This window comes from Equus quagga, chromosome 1, assembly GCF_021613505.1.
Source record: "Equus quagga isolate Etosha38 chromosome 1, UCLA_HA_Equagga_1.0, whole genome shotgun sequence".
NCBI lineage: Eukaryota > Metazoa > Chordata > Mammalia > Perissodactyla > Equidae > Equus > Equus quagga.
The window spans coordinates 148102582-148120195 of NC_060267.1; the positions used below are offsets into that span (position 1 = coordinate 148102582).

Here is a 17614-nt window from a genome sequence, read left to right on the forward strand (position 1 = left end):
TAACAGTATGCCAAAGCAGGAACTGAAATTATTAATATTATAATTATATCACAATGTGGTTTTTACTTTTTTAAAGATTGGCACCTGAGCTAACAACTGTTGCCAATCTCCTCTTTTTTCTTTTCTTCCTCTTCTTCCCAAAGGCCCTCAGGACATAACTATATTGTAGTTATAGGTCCTTCTGGTTGTGGCATGTGGGAGGCTGCCTCAGCATGGCCTGATGAGCGGTGCAATGTCTGCGCCCAGAATCCGAACCAGTGAAACCCTGGGCCACCGAAGCAGAGTGTGTGAACTTAACTACTTGGCCACGGGGCCAGGCTCCCGCAATGAGGTTTTAAGGAATAAATCATAGTATTAAATTTTAAAAAACAGTTAACCTTTCTTAAATAGTTGCCATGTGCAGGTGCCTTGGCAGCCATTTTTGTATAAGTGATCAAAATTAAACTTACAATAGTCTACTGAGGTGGGTTAGAGTAATATTCTACTATAACCTACATTTTATAGATAAGAAAACAAGATTAGAGAGGTTAGTAATTGGATCTAGGCACACAGCTAGCAAGAGGCAGCATTGGTAATTAAATTGTACCTTCTGTCTCCCCATGTATCCCATTAATTAATATCACCATCACTAGTTAACTTGAAGTCAGAGGGAATGGTGACTGGACGGCTTGGGTGGAATCCAGAAAATACCACAGGACATAAACCCATTCAGTACTAACTACCTGCTTTGGACAGCTTCCCGGTACTCCTGGTACTGGATGTGCTATCACCCCTGGTCAGCACCGTGATGCCCCCAAAACTCGCCGTCTTGGTCATGGCAGGCTTGAGATTGCGGTTGGAGCTATCAGAGTCTGTGCTGCTCCAGGCCCTTTGGTGGTCGGACCATTTGAGTTCGTTCTCCGAGCTGCTCTGTCGACTCCCAGATGTTCTCCCTGAGCCATCTCTGTTGCCCCTGGAGCACGGCCATCAGAAAGATGCACAGGGACAGCGTTACATTCTATTAGCAGCATGGACATAGAGTGGGACCTTTCTTGGAAGAGTCGTCTACACAAACCCTTCTTGTCAACTCTTTCCATTAAACCTGTTGCCCCAGAAACGGTGCCACAAATACCTCATTGATGTACAGACAGGTAACATATCACATGTAACACTCATGTTATAAACAGAAAAACCAAATCTACAAATGTCACACGATCCCTCTGCCGGTGAAGGAGAAACAACTAGAAAAACATAGTATAAAATACAATTATTAACTTCTCTTGTGGAGAGGAAAGGGGGATAAATTCTCCTGACCCAAATCAACAATGAATCAACATTTGGAAACAATTATAATCCTGAATGATCGTAAAAGCAATTCTCACTGAAGAAGAGTTTTGATTCTCCCTTTAGCATTAAATAATTGGACCATGGAAATGTACACAGTTCCAGAGAAACAATTTATTCATTTATTCTCTAACTTTATGAGATACATATCTGAATTCATTGAGGCTTTGACAAGACAGCACAGAAATCACAGAAATGACTTTGCTAACAACTTGTGAGAATTTTGCCTGAGAAGTTTAACCTTCAGGGGCAGAGGAAAGAGCCCTTTAATATTTTTCACGTAGCAAAGCTTGTGATAATAACAGCAGTGTAAACACTACACTGACACGAAACTTTCCAAAGGGATCAATGGAAATAACAAAAAAGCTCCATAGGTGAAAGAACACATTGGTTCAAAATTCAAATAGAAAAGAGAATAATGTATTGGAAGAGATCCAATAGCCAGAAGTGAATTTTGAAGATTCCAGAGTAACTCTAAGCAGTGTGCAAAATTGCATGTGTTTGACACAGAAAGTTGATGAAAATTGCATTTTCATTGGTTTCCAATCTGCTTAAAGAGTAACTTGATTAATATTTTCAAAGCTTTTTCTGCAGTTGGAAATAATGTATCATTAAAATACTCTAAGATTCTCATGGATTACAAATAAGTAAAAAGGACAGAAATCCTGGGCAATAGATATAACCCTTAATTTCAATTCTCTATGCAACATGACATACTCAAGTCTTGATCCAATCTCACAGATGCAAACAGAAGCTTTGTTAATAAATATTCTTCTAAAGACAATAATGGACTATTGAGTTGCTACGAGTATACATATCTGATTGAAAGACCCAACATCCAAATTGTACAGAAGGTAAACAGAAAACTTTAGATTTTGCCTCAACTTTACTTACTAAACATTTTTTTTTATTTCATGAAAACTTAAGAAGGTAAATAGACCCAAGATATAAGGAAAATGAAATAGTTAATCTGTGATGGGAACTTTGTAAAGTAAGGGGCACAAGGGGAACAGAAAGCTCAAAAGCAAAAAGCACTAAGTACCCTGCTGTTGTCTGTCAATGCTTCCTTACAAACATTCTGTGTTCTCAGTACCTCAGGGATAGCTGGTTTTAGAAATAAGGACCATCTCAAAAAAGATCAGGTTGCAAGTAGGAAGTATCAAACACTCCCCAATGGCCAGGTGACTTTAGTGCTTAAACACTTTTGAAATTCAAGAAAGCCAGAGGAGACAGGGTGAGAAAATTAGCCTTTTCAAGGGCTTGGTGCTCCTTTCCTGGATATTTCCCTTTCAATCTCCAAATTCAACTTCATTCTTTTCCCATATAATTCTGATTAATTTGACCCATCCTTGACAAAGCCTGGCTAAATCATTATTTAGCAACTGGGAATGCCCCAGGGATGTGACAATAATCTCATTTGTAGCTAATTTGGAATATTTATTACAGGAAAAGATTTGGAGTGGTCCTTAGCCTCAGCATGCAGGATGCATCAGAAGGCAGCTCTCCATATGGGGGTGATCATCACTAATTCGGCTTCAATTATCCCTCTCCCCATGAACTCTGTACCTCCATGGGAGGAATCCAGACTTCCTCTCAATGCCAGTGTGGCTAGGCCTTTCTCTGCAAAGGAGGCGTCCCCCACTATTCCTGGGTGCAAACTAGAGTGCTGTAGTTTGCACCCTTCCCTCTGGCACAGCTTCTTCGAGAGTACTGGGTAGTTCCTCTAGACTTGTGCCACATCCCCTGGCCAATAAGGCAACCTAAGATTTCCTTAACATCTTCTACCTCTACTCTACCAGCTCAAATAATCCTCTCAAGTCAAGATCTGTACATTTTAAAAGAGGGAATTTAAGCATCTGCTTTAGAGAGCTGGCATTAATGAGATTCAAAATAATGCAACTAATTCTAATTTATGATCTCTAGATATTCAAATATTGAAACAATATTTTATAATGCACTATCTCTTGATTATTCACCTTAACACTGGAAAGGTGAGGTTCAGAATTGAATTTCATATCTATTTGGGTGTGCAATCACAGGCATCATACAAAACATATGCACAAGTGCCTTCCCATCCTGCCTAAGTTCAGTTCTGGTCCCCTCCTACTGGACACCAGAAAGACAATGGTAATGAGATGTTTGGCCATCAAGAGGAGCTGGCCCTCTTGTATGTAGCTAGAACTTGATCCCAGGGTAGTCATAAAGCATATATTCTAAGTTCTGTTTCTGTGCTGAATAACATAACTAACATTTATTTTCCCTCATGTCTGAACATGACATTTTTTTGCCCAAGTTAGGTAGGATGGACACTTTGAATTGCTTTTACCACTGTGTGGACGGCTTTGTGCTAAATCATTTTCCTAAATCTCTGTGCTTGGTGATTTTGGTGGGTGATGGCATCCGTATTTGGAATAGCTAACCTGAGTAGATGGTAGCTCAGGTTAGAGACCAGATTTGGGACTCTGTAAAACTAATTAGCCTATGGGGGCAGGAATGCGCATTTTATCTAAAAGTTCTGGTAAATTCTAGTCCTTCTCTAGGCTTTAGAGGGAAAAATGCAAGGTTAGTTTCTTAATCTTCAAGTGTGAAAATTGTGTAATGATACAAGAGGAAGGCATTAGATCATGTAGTTCAACCTAGAAAAGTGAAGGAAGGTAAAAAAAAAAAAAGATATTGATTTTTGTTTCTACAAAAGGGTAAAGGGAACAAATTACTCTAATTTTTCTAATGGTGCCGTCCTAAGTTCAGATTTATTGCAAAAAGATACTTTCTAAGTACGCAGTCCATTTACTTTTCTTGGTACTTTCTTTCTTCTAAGTGGGCAAGAGTTTTTGTTTGTTTTGCCTTTCTTACAAAGAAATGAATCTTAACATTGATAAAAGCACTAACATATTAATATGTGTTTTAGGTATTGAGTAAGTACCTGTGTATCCTCTGCCCTATAATGGATGCTAGAGACGCTAGATGCTAGAGATTTAAGAGTCCTGAGAAAACGGGTGTGGCCCCTCTGCTTTCAGGAAGCTTCTAGCCTAGTTTACAACTTTATATATAAATCATATACATATATATATATATATACACCCATATATAAGAAATAAATATATATTTATATACGTATATATCTTTGTGTGTGTGTGTGTGTATATATATCATCCATTACTCTTCTCCCACACAGATCTTGATTTAAGCAGTTTATTACAATTAGAAGCAATCCCATATTTCCTTTAGAAATAAAATCTGTACTTGAAAAAAACAATGTTTGAAATATTATGATGGATAGTAGTAGCTAAAAATCAACTACTCAAATAGAGTTATCATTGGTTTTCCAGTGTTGGGAATGTATATACAATTGTAACCTGTCAGAGAAACTTTAACTCAGTGTAATTCACCAAAGTTGATTTGAGAATGTTAAATCAGCATGCTGTCAAAGTTAGCCTTTGAGGAAAAAACAGAAAACCAGAGGAAGAACACTAAAGGATTGTATACAAAGCAATGGTTTCCCAGTCCTGTCTCTCACGTTATCCAATATGGCTTCAACACTAGCTCTGTAACAAGTTTTACAAAGAGATAACCGAACATATTTTATTTCATGAACAGAGATATTTTACACTAATACACTTATATTTAACATTGATTCTGCCACATAATCTGAAAACACAGTTTTAAAAAAGTAAACCATACCAACCGAAAGAGCTGTCTTTTCTTATACGTCTCATTGCATATGTTACTGTCTTCCAAGAGCCTACTGGAAATGAAAAACATGATTTTTATGATATAAAACCTAAAGGAACTGAATGCTGTATGTTAAATGGATGTGTACTCTACTATAGCATATCTGTCTTGCAAATCAACCCCATATACCATGTTTTATTTGCATGATGTGGAAGTTTGCCATGACAAATTAATGGCAGCATGATTTTTCCCTACCCTAGAATTCAGGCACTGATGCTAGATAAGGGAGTAGGAAGGGAAGAGGAAATAAAGGGCATAGAAGAGAAAAGGAGAATAAAAGAAACTGAAACAGATATAATGGATATTTAATTAAATATTAGTTGTGATCTTTTTTCTTTGAGTAATGTTAAAGTTATTCCCTATTTCTTGGGGATAGTGAAATATTGGCATTCCAAATGCAGTATCCAAGAAACATATGTATTTTTGTAGGGAATCCACTCAAATTATGTTTTTACTTTTTGGGAACATCAAGACTTGTTCTTATATTCAATGCACGAATGCGACCAATTACTGTATTGATGAATATAATCTAGTGTGAATATAAGGAATGCTTAAATGCATTAGTAGTCTTCTTTACAAAACCTGAGTAAATGAATAAAATTAGGGAGTAAAATAGGGAAAAATCACTGGCAAGATGATTAGAGAAAAGGGTTTCCCACTAAATGAATTATAAATGCTCACTTAATCATTTTGGTAAGGATATCGAAATTTGGAATGCTTCGGAATCAGCCCTGAGATGTTGATGCTCATAAATTCTAAATTTTACTGTAAATAGGGAATACTTGTCTAAATCTGTATGGATTTTTGAGGTTGTTTTTGAATGTCTTATATGGACTTGTTTTCTACTTTCATCCCTTCTTCTAAAAGAGGCTATTCAATTGAGGGTTTAGTTACTTGAAGATTTCTAACTGCTAATATGAATGATGGCATTTTTTTTTAACCAGTCATCTCTAATACCTAGTTTAAATTTTCTCCAAGTACTGGAATTTAATCAAACAGCTCCATTTTAATCAATTTTATAGGGGCACGCATTAAGCTGACACCTGAAATAAAATTAACTACCACTTTTTTAAGAGATACCATATTTCCATTCCAAGTTACCCATTTTGATGCATCTTAAATGTGACTGGCACAGCTAATGTGGAATTCCTTACTCCCCCATTGAAAATCTGCAATTAAATCAACAGAGCATTTTAAGATCTATGTCAGTTTAGAACTATTTTTAAAAAGTGTATACTAAATTTGAAAAATTTCTGCTCTTATGCTCAAGGATTTATATAAATTTTATAACCCATTTATTTCATCACCATCACTTCCCCCTACTAATTCCCATGTTAGGAAATTTGGACCATTTTAGGTAAGATTTTCCAGTCAGGCCTTTTATGAAGACTAATAGATGGTATAGAATGAGAAACTTAAATAATATTCAAATTATTATTTGTATAGCTATACATAATTATGGGGCACAGAAAGGGGTTGATGATACCAAATATATAAGTACTTTTTGCAGCCTATTCAATAAGCCAATGAAACTGCAAATTCCTATGTTGTCTTAACATTTACACTTTTTAATGCCTGGAATTAACAGGAATTACACCTTTGGAAGGAAGAGAAGTTGAGACCCTAAATAAGGAAAATGTTTAAACTCATGGGAGAAGTTTTTCCCCAAATTAAATAGTTTTTACACATGCTAAATAACACATACGTCTGGGCATATAAGTGTGTACACACAGATATATGTATTTATTTATACATATATTCAAGCACACACTTATATATGGGATATATATCTATGAATATACAGGACACACATGACAGACTTTGTTCCCTAAAGATATGAAAAAGAAACTTTCATTTTACCTGTTTTCCACATAAAGGTTTTCCTGGGAGCAAACTGACTGTAAAATAAAAAAAAAGGCATTGTATCAGACGTTCTGGATATGCTGAGGGATCCCAAATCCTTGCCTGATTTTAAAACTACTTTTCCCCTCCAAGAGGAAAAGAATTAAGAAAACTATGTGCTGTTTTTAGAAAAAAATGGAAATAAAAAAGGAAAAAATAGGTTAGAGTTAGAAGCGTAACTATTCCCATGCAGCACACAGTACTTTTCCATCAGGGCATCTCCAGGTTTCAGACAGATTTAGCCTGTTCATCATCAAGGTCAGAGGAAGAGAGACATGAATGAAACTGCCGGAGAAATGAGTGACCGTCGGATCCTGAGCTAGTGGCTTTCTCTGGGGCTGTAGAGATGCAGCCACCAAACAGAGGCAAAAGAAGGCATTCAGATCAAGGCAGAACATGCAATCCTGGCATGATCCACCTGAGGCTGCAAGAGCCGGAAAGGCAGAATCCTGTCATTATTACCTGGCAATGATAAACTCTCATGAAATAAACAGACTGACTGCAAGACTCTCAACATCGAAGTGACGCCATCAATCAATCTGAAGGACGGAGGGTGGGCAGAAGACAAGTGAGAACAAAATGAAGCTAATTAGAAAAAAAAGATGCCAAGCTTCATCTAACATTTCTTGGGTTTTCACACAGAAAACCAATGACTTTCTTCTCTGCTTCCTTTTTCCTCACACTCATCTCTCCACTATCTTGTGTCTAATACACGTAGGGAAGATAAAATTCCATTCTCATTTCATGCTGGAGAAAGGCAGATCAAATTAAATTTTAACAAACAGAAAAAGAGAAGTCTAAACAAAATGCGGTGCAAGGGTCCGTAATATGGCAACTATGTATTAGAAATAATAATGACCTTTCAATATTGAATCCTTGAATTAAGCGATGTTGCTAATGTAACCACTCCTCAGACAGGCAAAGAGGATATTGGTTTCTCTTTCCATTTTACGGGAGAAATCATTTCCTTCCACTAACTCAAAGGGCTAAATCTGGGCATAATCCTTTCCTCAGTGGTCTGAGCATTTCAGTGAGGGCATCTCTAGAACCATTTCTTTTAACCTCTGAGCACTTAACACTCATCCTGAAGATCAGGTGTGCAAAAACTTTATTTAACAAAAAGCAAAAAACAGCCAATTAAGAAAAAGCTTTTCAGAAAATATCTTTTTCTTTTTGACATTTAATTTTATAAAACGAAACATATAAATGATGTGCCATTGACATCACTCCGATGAAGATCTGTTTAGAGTAAACAAAATATCCTACTGTCTTTATTTCCATTGGTTTGGTTTTTCTACCAGCTTGAGTCAAGTCACAGTATGTGAAAGAAAGTGAGATTGTCTCAGATACATTATGAATTCAATACTTTGTTACTTGTCAGCTCTTGCAGTTGCAAAGAGGTCAATTACATTAATAATGTTCTGGCTGGGTAGTGAAATGACTGAGACTCTCCCATTACTTTGAAGGAGTTGATCAAAGACCTACTGACCTCTTCGGACTTATTAATCTAATAGCATTTTGGGGAAAGTTAAGCAGCCCAAACTCTCTGAATTAAAAAATAAGGTACCTGCAAGTCAAAGATCACTTTCCCCAAAACAACTGTCAACAGTATTTTTCTGATTTTTATAGAAAGGTTCTAAAAAATCATCTCAACATCTCTCTACCACATTTCATAAATAAGACTGAGAAGGTTATAGGCTGTGATTCAGCAGCTGATGAAAAAAACTTTTTAAAAAAGTAGTATTAATAACTTGCAAATTTTAATAGCAGAGAAAGATAAAATTGTCACGGTATTTAAGTGCAGCATTCAAAGCTGTCATTTATATGCATTCTCAGATATAAAGGGCTCATGTTTCTCTTTTTTAAAGGAGATAAATGGTTTTGCCTAAGGGGTTACAGAATTCTCTTCCACATTACACCCCCAGTCCAGGTGACACTGCACACGCCCTTATCCTCAGTTCTCAGTGAAGAGGAATCCTAGTTCATGCAAAGGAGACCCCTGACAAGCTCCTCCTCGAGTCCCTGTTTATGCAGAAATATCCTTCAGAAATTACCTGCCAGGCAAAATATGTCTTTCTTAAATATATTGCTTTATCAACTTAACCTTCCTAAAGCTAGCAACATCTCATAGGATTAATCACAAAATAAGCTGAAATTCTTGCCAAAGGAAACAAAAGTTATATTTCAATATTTCTAACGACAAAAATGTGATTATTTATTATTTGAGAACTAAATTGTTGTGTGCCCTGACTTAACAACAGTTTAGTTCTCAAATAATAAATAAACTTGTCTTACCTCAAGATACCAAAATTCTCAATTATATTGGAAAAATTTTCTAGACAATCCCAAATAATCTGCAAATTTTGATTGTGCACTTACATACAAAAGCACACCCAAACACACACACACCCCTTAGACACAAAGATATATTTGTATTATATTCAAGAGCCCTTCTAATTTTAAAATAAATTTGTATTTTGCTAAAGTGTAAATACGAGGAAGTATTTCTCTATAACTCTCCGTTGTAACTTCAAGTAGAAAAAAAAATTCTACTTAAGTATATCAAAATTTGAACCTGTTTGAATGACTCCGCTATATAATAATTGGTGAGGAAAGCTGATTTTATTACCTCAGTTTTTAAATTATGAAGACAGTAAATTAAAGACCTGCTAAGAAAAACATTAGGCATCTGTAACTTGGTTTCCTTATGCTGGATTCTTTGCATTTGTTTCATAATTGACTTAATACACTTTAATTAGTATCTGGTGTACTTCAACAATTTGGGAATCTAAAATTGCATAGATGAAATTTCCTGAAAATGTCCTGTCTTTATATAAGTGGTAAGGAAGATTTGTTACTGTAAGTACTTAAGAAAGTTCATATTGCTGTTATGTGCTTGAGTTTGTGTTGATAGACAATATAGTAATATCCTGTTAATACAGGGTGGCCCCCAATGATCCCCACCTCTCAGCATTCACAACCTTGTGTAGTCCTCCCACAATGTACCTGGGCTGGTCTCTCTGTCCAACAGAACACAGCAGGAGGGAAGGTATGTCACTTTCAAGATTAGGTTATAAAAGACTCTTGCTTCCATCCCTTTCTCTCTTGGATCACTGGCTCTGGTGGAAGCTAATTTCCATGTCTTGAAGACACTCCACAGCCTATGGAAAGGTTCATGTTTTGGGAACTGAGATCTCCAGCCTATAGCCAGCAAGGAACCAAGACCTGCCAACATGTGAGTGAATTTGGAAGCAGATAACCGCTTCATCAGACCTTCAAGGTGACTGCAGCCCCAGCTGACAGCTTGACTGTAACTCATGGAAGACTTTGAGCCAGAATCACTCAGCTCAGCCTCTCCCAGATTCCTGACTCATGGAAACTATGAGATAAGAAGTATTTTTTTGTTGCTGTTCTAAGGTGCCAAACTTTGGAATAATTTGTAATGCAGCAATAAATAGTTAAAACAGGGAACACCAGTGGTATAACTGCATTGTCTCTACAGAGCTATCATACTAGGGGGACACTGAGCACTTTTTTCCTCCCTCTAGGAAACTGGCTCTTAGCCCTTTAAGGGTCATGGAAACTTACACCAATATGATAAACACTAGAGATCTTTTCCTTGGAAAAATGCACATATGCTCATAAACATAATATTTTGCAGATGATACCAGGAATTTTATTTAATCTTGGAAGCTGTTCTATGTGTATACATTGGGTACAGGATGCCGATTAAACAACCTCTGCCCTAGGAGATCAGAGACAACATAGTGTCAGCAACAGGCCGGTGCCCCACTTGAATTAGTAAAGCCAGAGGTGTTGACCACCATACAGCCTATCCAAGGAGCTCACACCTCTACTCCTGCATAGAGAAGAAGCCACAGCATTGTAAAGAAGGCTGCCAACTGATTTCATGGCTAGAAAGGCTATGACAATACCTTAGCATTTAAGCTTTCTCACATCTGTCTGCTTTTACTTTTTAAAAAATGTTAATACAGCATGTAGCCATAGGGGCTTTAAACGGCAACACTTGTCTTCAGTCTTTCACCTGGGACACAGGTCCCTCAATATCAATCTCCTTTATAGCAATGTAGGGAAGTGCAATGTGTAAAGGAAGTCAAGCTGACCCCTTCTCCCTTGATCTCTCTAGAGACATGAGAATCCACAAATGAAGTACAGCCACACAAGTGTCATCCTCATCACACGCAGGCAGCAGTGACGTTACTTTCTGTCACCTAGCTCTTGAGTGTCTGGCAATGTGACACAACTTTGGGGAAAAAAGGATAATGTTATTTGTGCATTATCTGGATGTTTAGTATTATACGACTTGCCAGGAACACAGTAAGAGGGAAAATGTGTGCATGTGTGTAAGAGAGAGAGTAAAGAATTTAGAAAAATTAGCCTTCAGAAAAATTCCTCTCCGTGAAGGTCATCAGATAGGAGTATACTACCTCCAGGCCACCATAGGCATCCTTACACTATCGTGACTAGCATAGATCTTCTCATCACTTCATTCCTGTATCCAGCAAACACAGTTAAAGACCTACCATGTGTCAAGCTGTGCTATGCACTATCAATAATTCTGACCACAATAAAAATCTAAGTAGCCCACACATATGCAGAATCTTCTAGAATTGTACCTGGACATCATCCAACTACGGCTACCTCCATCTTCCTCTCTCACACTCTCCTAATTCCAGAGCTCTGGGTCAGATTATTCAATCATCAAAATTCTATTTTAGTGTATCCAAGAAAGGCAGAGAAGATCTAGAAGAGATAATAGAAATCCATGTAAATGTGAAAGAAATTCAGAGTGTTGCTTCCTCTACAGCTTCAGATTAAAGGAGCCGGTACCAGCTGGAGGATCAGGGAAACTGGCTTAGGCTGGAAATCTCTAAGGACAGCACTCCTTCTGGTGCTAAGCACTGAAGCCTGGGTCTCTAGACTGGCCTCGTAATCCCCTCCAGGAGCAAATCACAACAGGAGGTCAGAAGCCCTCCCTGACTTAGTAAAGCTGGAAGTGTTGGCCACAGAGAGTCTATACAAAGGAATTAGAGAGGGAAGAACCCACAACATTTTAGAAGGCTGCCAAATGATTTTGTGGAATGGAAAAGCCATAATGATAGCTTGCTCTTTTCAGTTTTTTGCATTTAAATTCAACTTTTTTTTTCACCTTATAATTTTTATTTAATTTAATTGCATTTTATTTTGGCCACAGTGGGTAAAAGGATAAAAAAATCCCAACCACATTTTCTTTGTTGGGATTTGAACAAAAGAAATTGTTTTATGATTATTTCCTTAAAAGTTGTTCATAGAACTAATTTGATCTGAAATTGAGGGGGAAAATGAATATTACTATTCACCTGTGATATAATAAAATATCCATAATTCCTAAGAATGAAGAAAATTCTGCGTGTGTGTGATCAACAGATTTTTCTTTCTTTTTTCTAATTGTCTCCTCTTCACAATGTTGATATTAAAAAGACTTACAATGTGCTATCTGCTGGATAATATGGATATGAAGGTATTTCTTCAAATCTGGCAACATCTCTCTGTCCTTAAGTTCTATTTTGCTGACCCAGATTATACCTCTTTTCGCCCACAGGTCATACCCTAGGAACATACGCAAACACTTGGCTATTTTTCCATCACTTCCCTGAACCAGGTCCTCTTCCAGAAACACCTCTAGTTTGCTGCAGTTCAATTTGTTCCCTGGCTCCAGCTTCCTTAGTCCCTGCCAACTCGCTGTCTGGGAAACGAGGCTGCCTTACTGCTGATGGAAAGACCGCACTAAAGAGGCAATTAAAACAACTACTCACATCATGTGCAAATATTCTCTCCCTCACTCTCTGATATTCCTCTTCTCTCTCTTCAATTGATTTACTTCGTCTGTCATCTCTAAATGGATGCATTCTGTTTTGCTGAACAGAAAAAAGAAATCAGGAGGGTTATCCAAATTGAGCTGTTAGAAATCTGCAGTTAAGCAACTGTCAGCTGAGAATAATAAATGTTCACTTAAACAAACGGAGCAGGAAAAGTCTTACTCCCTCTGGTCCCTAAGTAGGCTGTGGTGGGGGACATGTGTGGTGTGTGTGCGTGACACCCAATGGCGGATCTTTGCTGCTCCTGGTTGTTTTCTCACTGGATGCAAATAGTACAGGGGTTTCCAGAATGCAAGCACTCGGATGGCCTCAGGTGTTCAGCCAGTTCAGCTATGTGTGGGTCACCAGTGATGGGTTCTGTCTCCTTTGTTAACCTGTGCGATTTTGACTCCTTAAAAGGAGGCAGAATGCTGGTGAAAAAAGAAGAAGTGGCTAGTTCAAGGTGGCTAAGAGAACCAATAGCTTTGAAAACCTGAGTAGTGGAAAAACAGAGCAAGAGAATAACGAAATGGGCAGAAAGGAAGATCTGGGCACTATTTCTCTACATTCTAAGTTGTGTTTTCATTCACTCAGTGACTGATCCTGTGATCTGCATCTAGCACAGAGAGTAGAAACTAAATTTGAGAAGCCTGCTTGTTGATTAGGGTCAATATCAAGATGTCTAAAGGAACAATTCAAAGAACCCAGCATGAGGACTGCTCTTCTTCAGCCTTCTGAATCACTTCCTACATCTCAAAGACCCTCCCATCTTATTCTTGCCATTCCTCACAAAATGCTCTGTGCTAACCACATTCATCCATCCATTCAACAAACACCCACTAAGTACACGACACAGGCACATGTTTCAGAGTCAACGGGAGCCACAGTGTAGCTTGGTGGTGGTGGGAGGAAATGAGATACAAACGATGAACAGGTTTAAAAAAAAAGTGCGTCAGAGATGCACACAGTGGCTTACAGTGACTCACTGAGAGTAATTAAAATAACAACTTGAATGAGATGCATATTGTCTTACCTTTAAGAATTCTAAAGCAGTGTCATTTTTCAAAAAATTTATTTTGATTGTCAGAGACACAAAGTATAATTGTAATGGCATTTATATAACTTTCTACCATTCTTGTCATTTAAAATTTGTTTTCTTTTGTCATTTAGTTAATTTTCTTCCTAATCATCCTGGATTCCACACCCCCCCATCTGGAGAAGAGATTTAGTCAAGTCTCTCCACCCTCATCGAAGTACCATGAATAAGGCTACTCTAGAAAACATTTTGTTTTGTCACAAGCAAAATACACATAAGGATAAAGTTGTGCTACAGTTCATGCAAAACAAGCAGACAATTTACATGGACAATAAAACACGGGAAGGAGAAGGGGTGGGAGGCTAAAACATGAACTCGATTCTTTTCTTTGAAGACTTATTTTAGGATAGTTGCAAAATCCACCTGTCCTCACCATAACAAGGTTTGTTCTTTACAGCTACACGAGTTGATCATCGGTCCGTATTGAAAATCCAGCTCAATTTGTGCACAACTGAAGGACAAAGCTGTAGGGAGTGGAACGACTGCCATAGTTACACAGACATCTGGAAATGCGACTGACAAAGCTTTTCCCAACAGCTTGGAGCCTGTGGCATCCCGACCCCCCACGACATGCAGCAGGAACTGCGCCAAGCACCACCCATGCAGCCCAACACAGAGCCATTGCTGAAGCAACCAGGACATGGTTTCTTTGTGCTACCCATTGAATGCCAAAGGGGGAGGCGAGGGGGGCAAGGGGGCTGGAGAGAGGACAGTAGTATCAGAGGCAGGGAGAGTTGGGAGAGGGAGAAGGGACAACAGAAGAAAGACAAGAACGTCAGTCAGCCCACCTTCAAAAACAACAACGTCAGCCACTCTCAAACTTGAGAACCAACCTGATTGTCTTCTTTATCAATACTAGAGTTATCTCGCTTCAAGATAAACCGCTTCTGGGATTCTTCACCTTTTTCATCTTTTAAATGTTCACAAAACCTTTGCTCTGGTCTGCCAGCAAAGTAAAACATATCAATAAAAAAAGATTTTTTTCCCCCTGTTTAAAATTATTTCTTAGTGTTGTTTTTCCCCCACAGTGGCATTCAACTTAAAAAAAAAAAAGTTTACACGTGGTTTTGATGCTAGAATTGCTGGCAATATACAGGTAGGTAATATTTCACTTCACAGGTCTTGTTAGAATACCTTTTGTTGCTTTGAATTCAGAGTCTTGGTTGCTGCATGCTTCTCACCATGGCTGAAGTTAAAAAAAACATTTTAATGGCCTGACCATATATAGTGTATAGATGTTTTCTTCAGTTATTTTGACCTCCATCACTCCTGAATTCAATCAAGTTCCCACCCTTGTTAGCAAACATATATCCATGTTTAGAACTTGGGAGTGCCACGTTAATTCCCCAGTGTCTGGAAACTAGGAGAACACCTCCCTTTCAAGAGCCTCCTGAATCTGTAGTGAGAGAGGATCATCTATAAATTATTTCCATCTTTCTCCAATGACAAATGCTCTGGAATCTGGCTCCAGTAGACTCTGACATCTTTGACCATGTCTTGTAAATCAGTTCAGTAATTGGGGAAACTGGAGATATTTAGTTAAACAACTTAGTGACTGATTAGCATGGGAAAAATGCTCCAAGCAGTTACACACTATTGATTGGTCCATTGATTATTTAGTCTTCTTAATCATTTTGTATTATTAGAGGAAAGGGCTCCACTTCCTTGTTAATTTCCCACAATTGTCACTACATGCCACAGAACTCAATGAATGATGGGCTTGGGTTCATCCCCAGAGGAAGAGCTAAAATATTTGTCCTGGGTTTAGAAGCAGTTGTAATTTATGACTCTTATTAACGTCTCTCTGTCATGTCTGATGTATTACTTCTGAAACCCAGTGAGTTTTCTATCCCTCCTGGCTTCATTATGCATTCAGCCACTGGGAAGCCACTTCACAGTGTCTGTTGTTTAATAAGGGTGACCAGTAATTGGGAATCTCATCGTTTCCATATAGCTCCAGAATAAGCAAATACCACTTTAAAAACAAAGGAGTGGTTTAAGTGTATAATTCAAATCTTGATGAGATGCACCCTTTCATTAAATACATATACATAAATTAGAGTAATATTGGTGAGACAGTAACAGAAAACTGGAATAATACCAGTTATAGCTTCTAGAACTGCATATAAGTTTTGCAAAGTGATATCCTTATCTCATTCAATCCCTGCAACAAAACCTTGATGTGGGAGGAGCAAATATCTTTCACCTCTTTTAGAAATAAAGAAACCACCCCTTAGTGATCTTTTGACTCCAAGTTTATAGGTTTGCCCACTAAGCCACAGGCATCAAACAGCCTATTCACATCTTTGCAGAAGTGTGATTCAGTCTCTCTCTGCTTACATAATACACAAACCTCATAAAGAAGAACAAAAAACTGGCATCACCATCTTTAAGATCAACATAAATGTTTTCCACCAAAACTAAAATGTAATAAAATATAATAAACAATCTGGAAGTGAAAATATGACACTTTAAAATCAGAATACTAAGAGAACCAAGTAAACTTGCACTTTACAGAGAAGAGGCCATTTACAGCAGAGAAATGAAACATTTCAGTGTATCATAGCCACAGTACACTGCAATTATTTATTATCCTGTAAAGTCTTATTATATTAGCCTGAATAGTTGCGGGTCACTGTAAATGATAAGAATTCTCCAGGAATTTTTAAGCGTCTCAACATTTTTCACCAGTACTTAGATGTTATATCACTTTTTATGTAGCAAGTGAAATGAGGATATTAACTTAAATACACACGCTGATTGTATCAATGCTAATTAACTCTCCTAATATCCCCAAGCTCTGTAGTCTGATAAACTACAGGAAATGAAATGATTTGCTTGCTGCTAAATTTACAGCTGTATTTCTCGTATTGGTTGCTAATAGTCTCTAACTGTTCATTTAGAAATAAAATGGTCTGATAATGTGAGCTTTTTGATTCATGAGCATAAGGTGAATTTGCTTTAGACTAATTACTTCTTTAAGAAGAAAACCATTTAGAGTGAGATTTGAGGCTACTAACCAGAGCAAGAATCTAAGTTCCGTGTCGGTAGGGATTGTGTTTTTTAAATACTTAATCCTTTAGTGCTTAGAACTGTGTCTCGCTTATGGGAGGCATTTGGTTGAATGAATCAATGTATTAGTGAATGAAAGTTTAGTACAGCTGTATATAAATCATTGTAATTCAGGAACAGATCAAAGGGTCACTGAATAAAATATGCAGTCACACATTTTTAAATTATAAAACAGAAGAAGAGAGAGAGTTTGGTTAGTAGGAGCATAAATTTAAATTTAGAACATTAGGAAGAACTTCTATAAAAATCAAAGTTATGTTTCAGTTCAAGTTGACCAAAAATAATCATGTTGTTAAAGAAAAGTTCTTAAAATTTGCAGATATCTTTAAGAAGAGAGGTGGAAATGAGAATTGTAGCTTTTTTAGTTTTGGGAATTCTCAGTTTAAAGTGTCATTATAACTACAAGAGACGTATTCAAACATTATTTTTGAAATTTCATTTGCATTTCTTCAAAACACTTGTTTATTTGTTTTTTAAAGCAGGATGTATTTAAGAAAAATACATCCATCACATAAGCAAAGAGTGGTCAAAGGAGTTTGTTCTAATCAATAATGTAAATATTATTTAGAGCAAGAATATTAAATTATGCATAGTGCATTCTCCAAAACTGCTTTTCAAATACTTTGTTTAA

General features: G+C 37.3%; 1 protein-coding gene across 3 annotated transcripts in view; it reads right to left on the bottom strand.

The window, feature by feature from the left end:
* ARPP21 (cAMP regulated phosphoprotein 21) overlaps nt 1–17614 on the bottom strand; it is a 151633-nt gene that overhangs the window by 70582 nt on the left and 63437 nt on the right. For 2 of the 3 annotated variants that reach the window (XM_046678733.1, XM_046678726.1), the window contains exons 10-13: nt 14745–14853; nt 6916–6953; nt 5009–5068; nt 720–952 (exon numbers count right to left, since the gene is read on the bottom strand). In XM_046678733.1, coding sequence (XP_046534689.1) covers nt 720–952; nt 5009–5068; nt 6916–6953; nt 14745–14853 — 440 coding nt within the window. The remainder of the gene's footprint in view (nt 1–719; nt 953–5008; nt 5069–6915; nt 6954–14744; nt 14854–17614) is intronic. The other variant, XM_046678743.1, reaches the window with a different exon arrangement.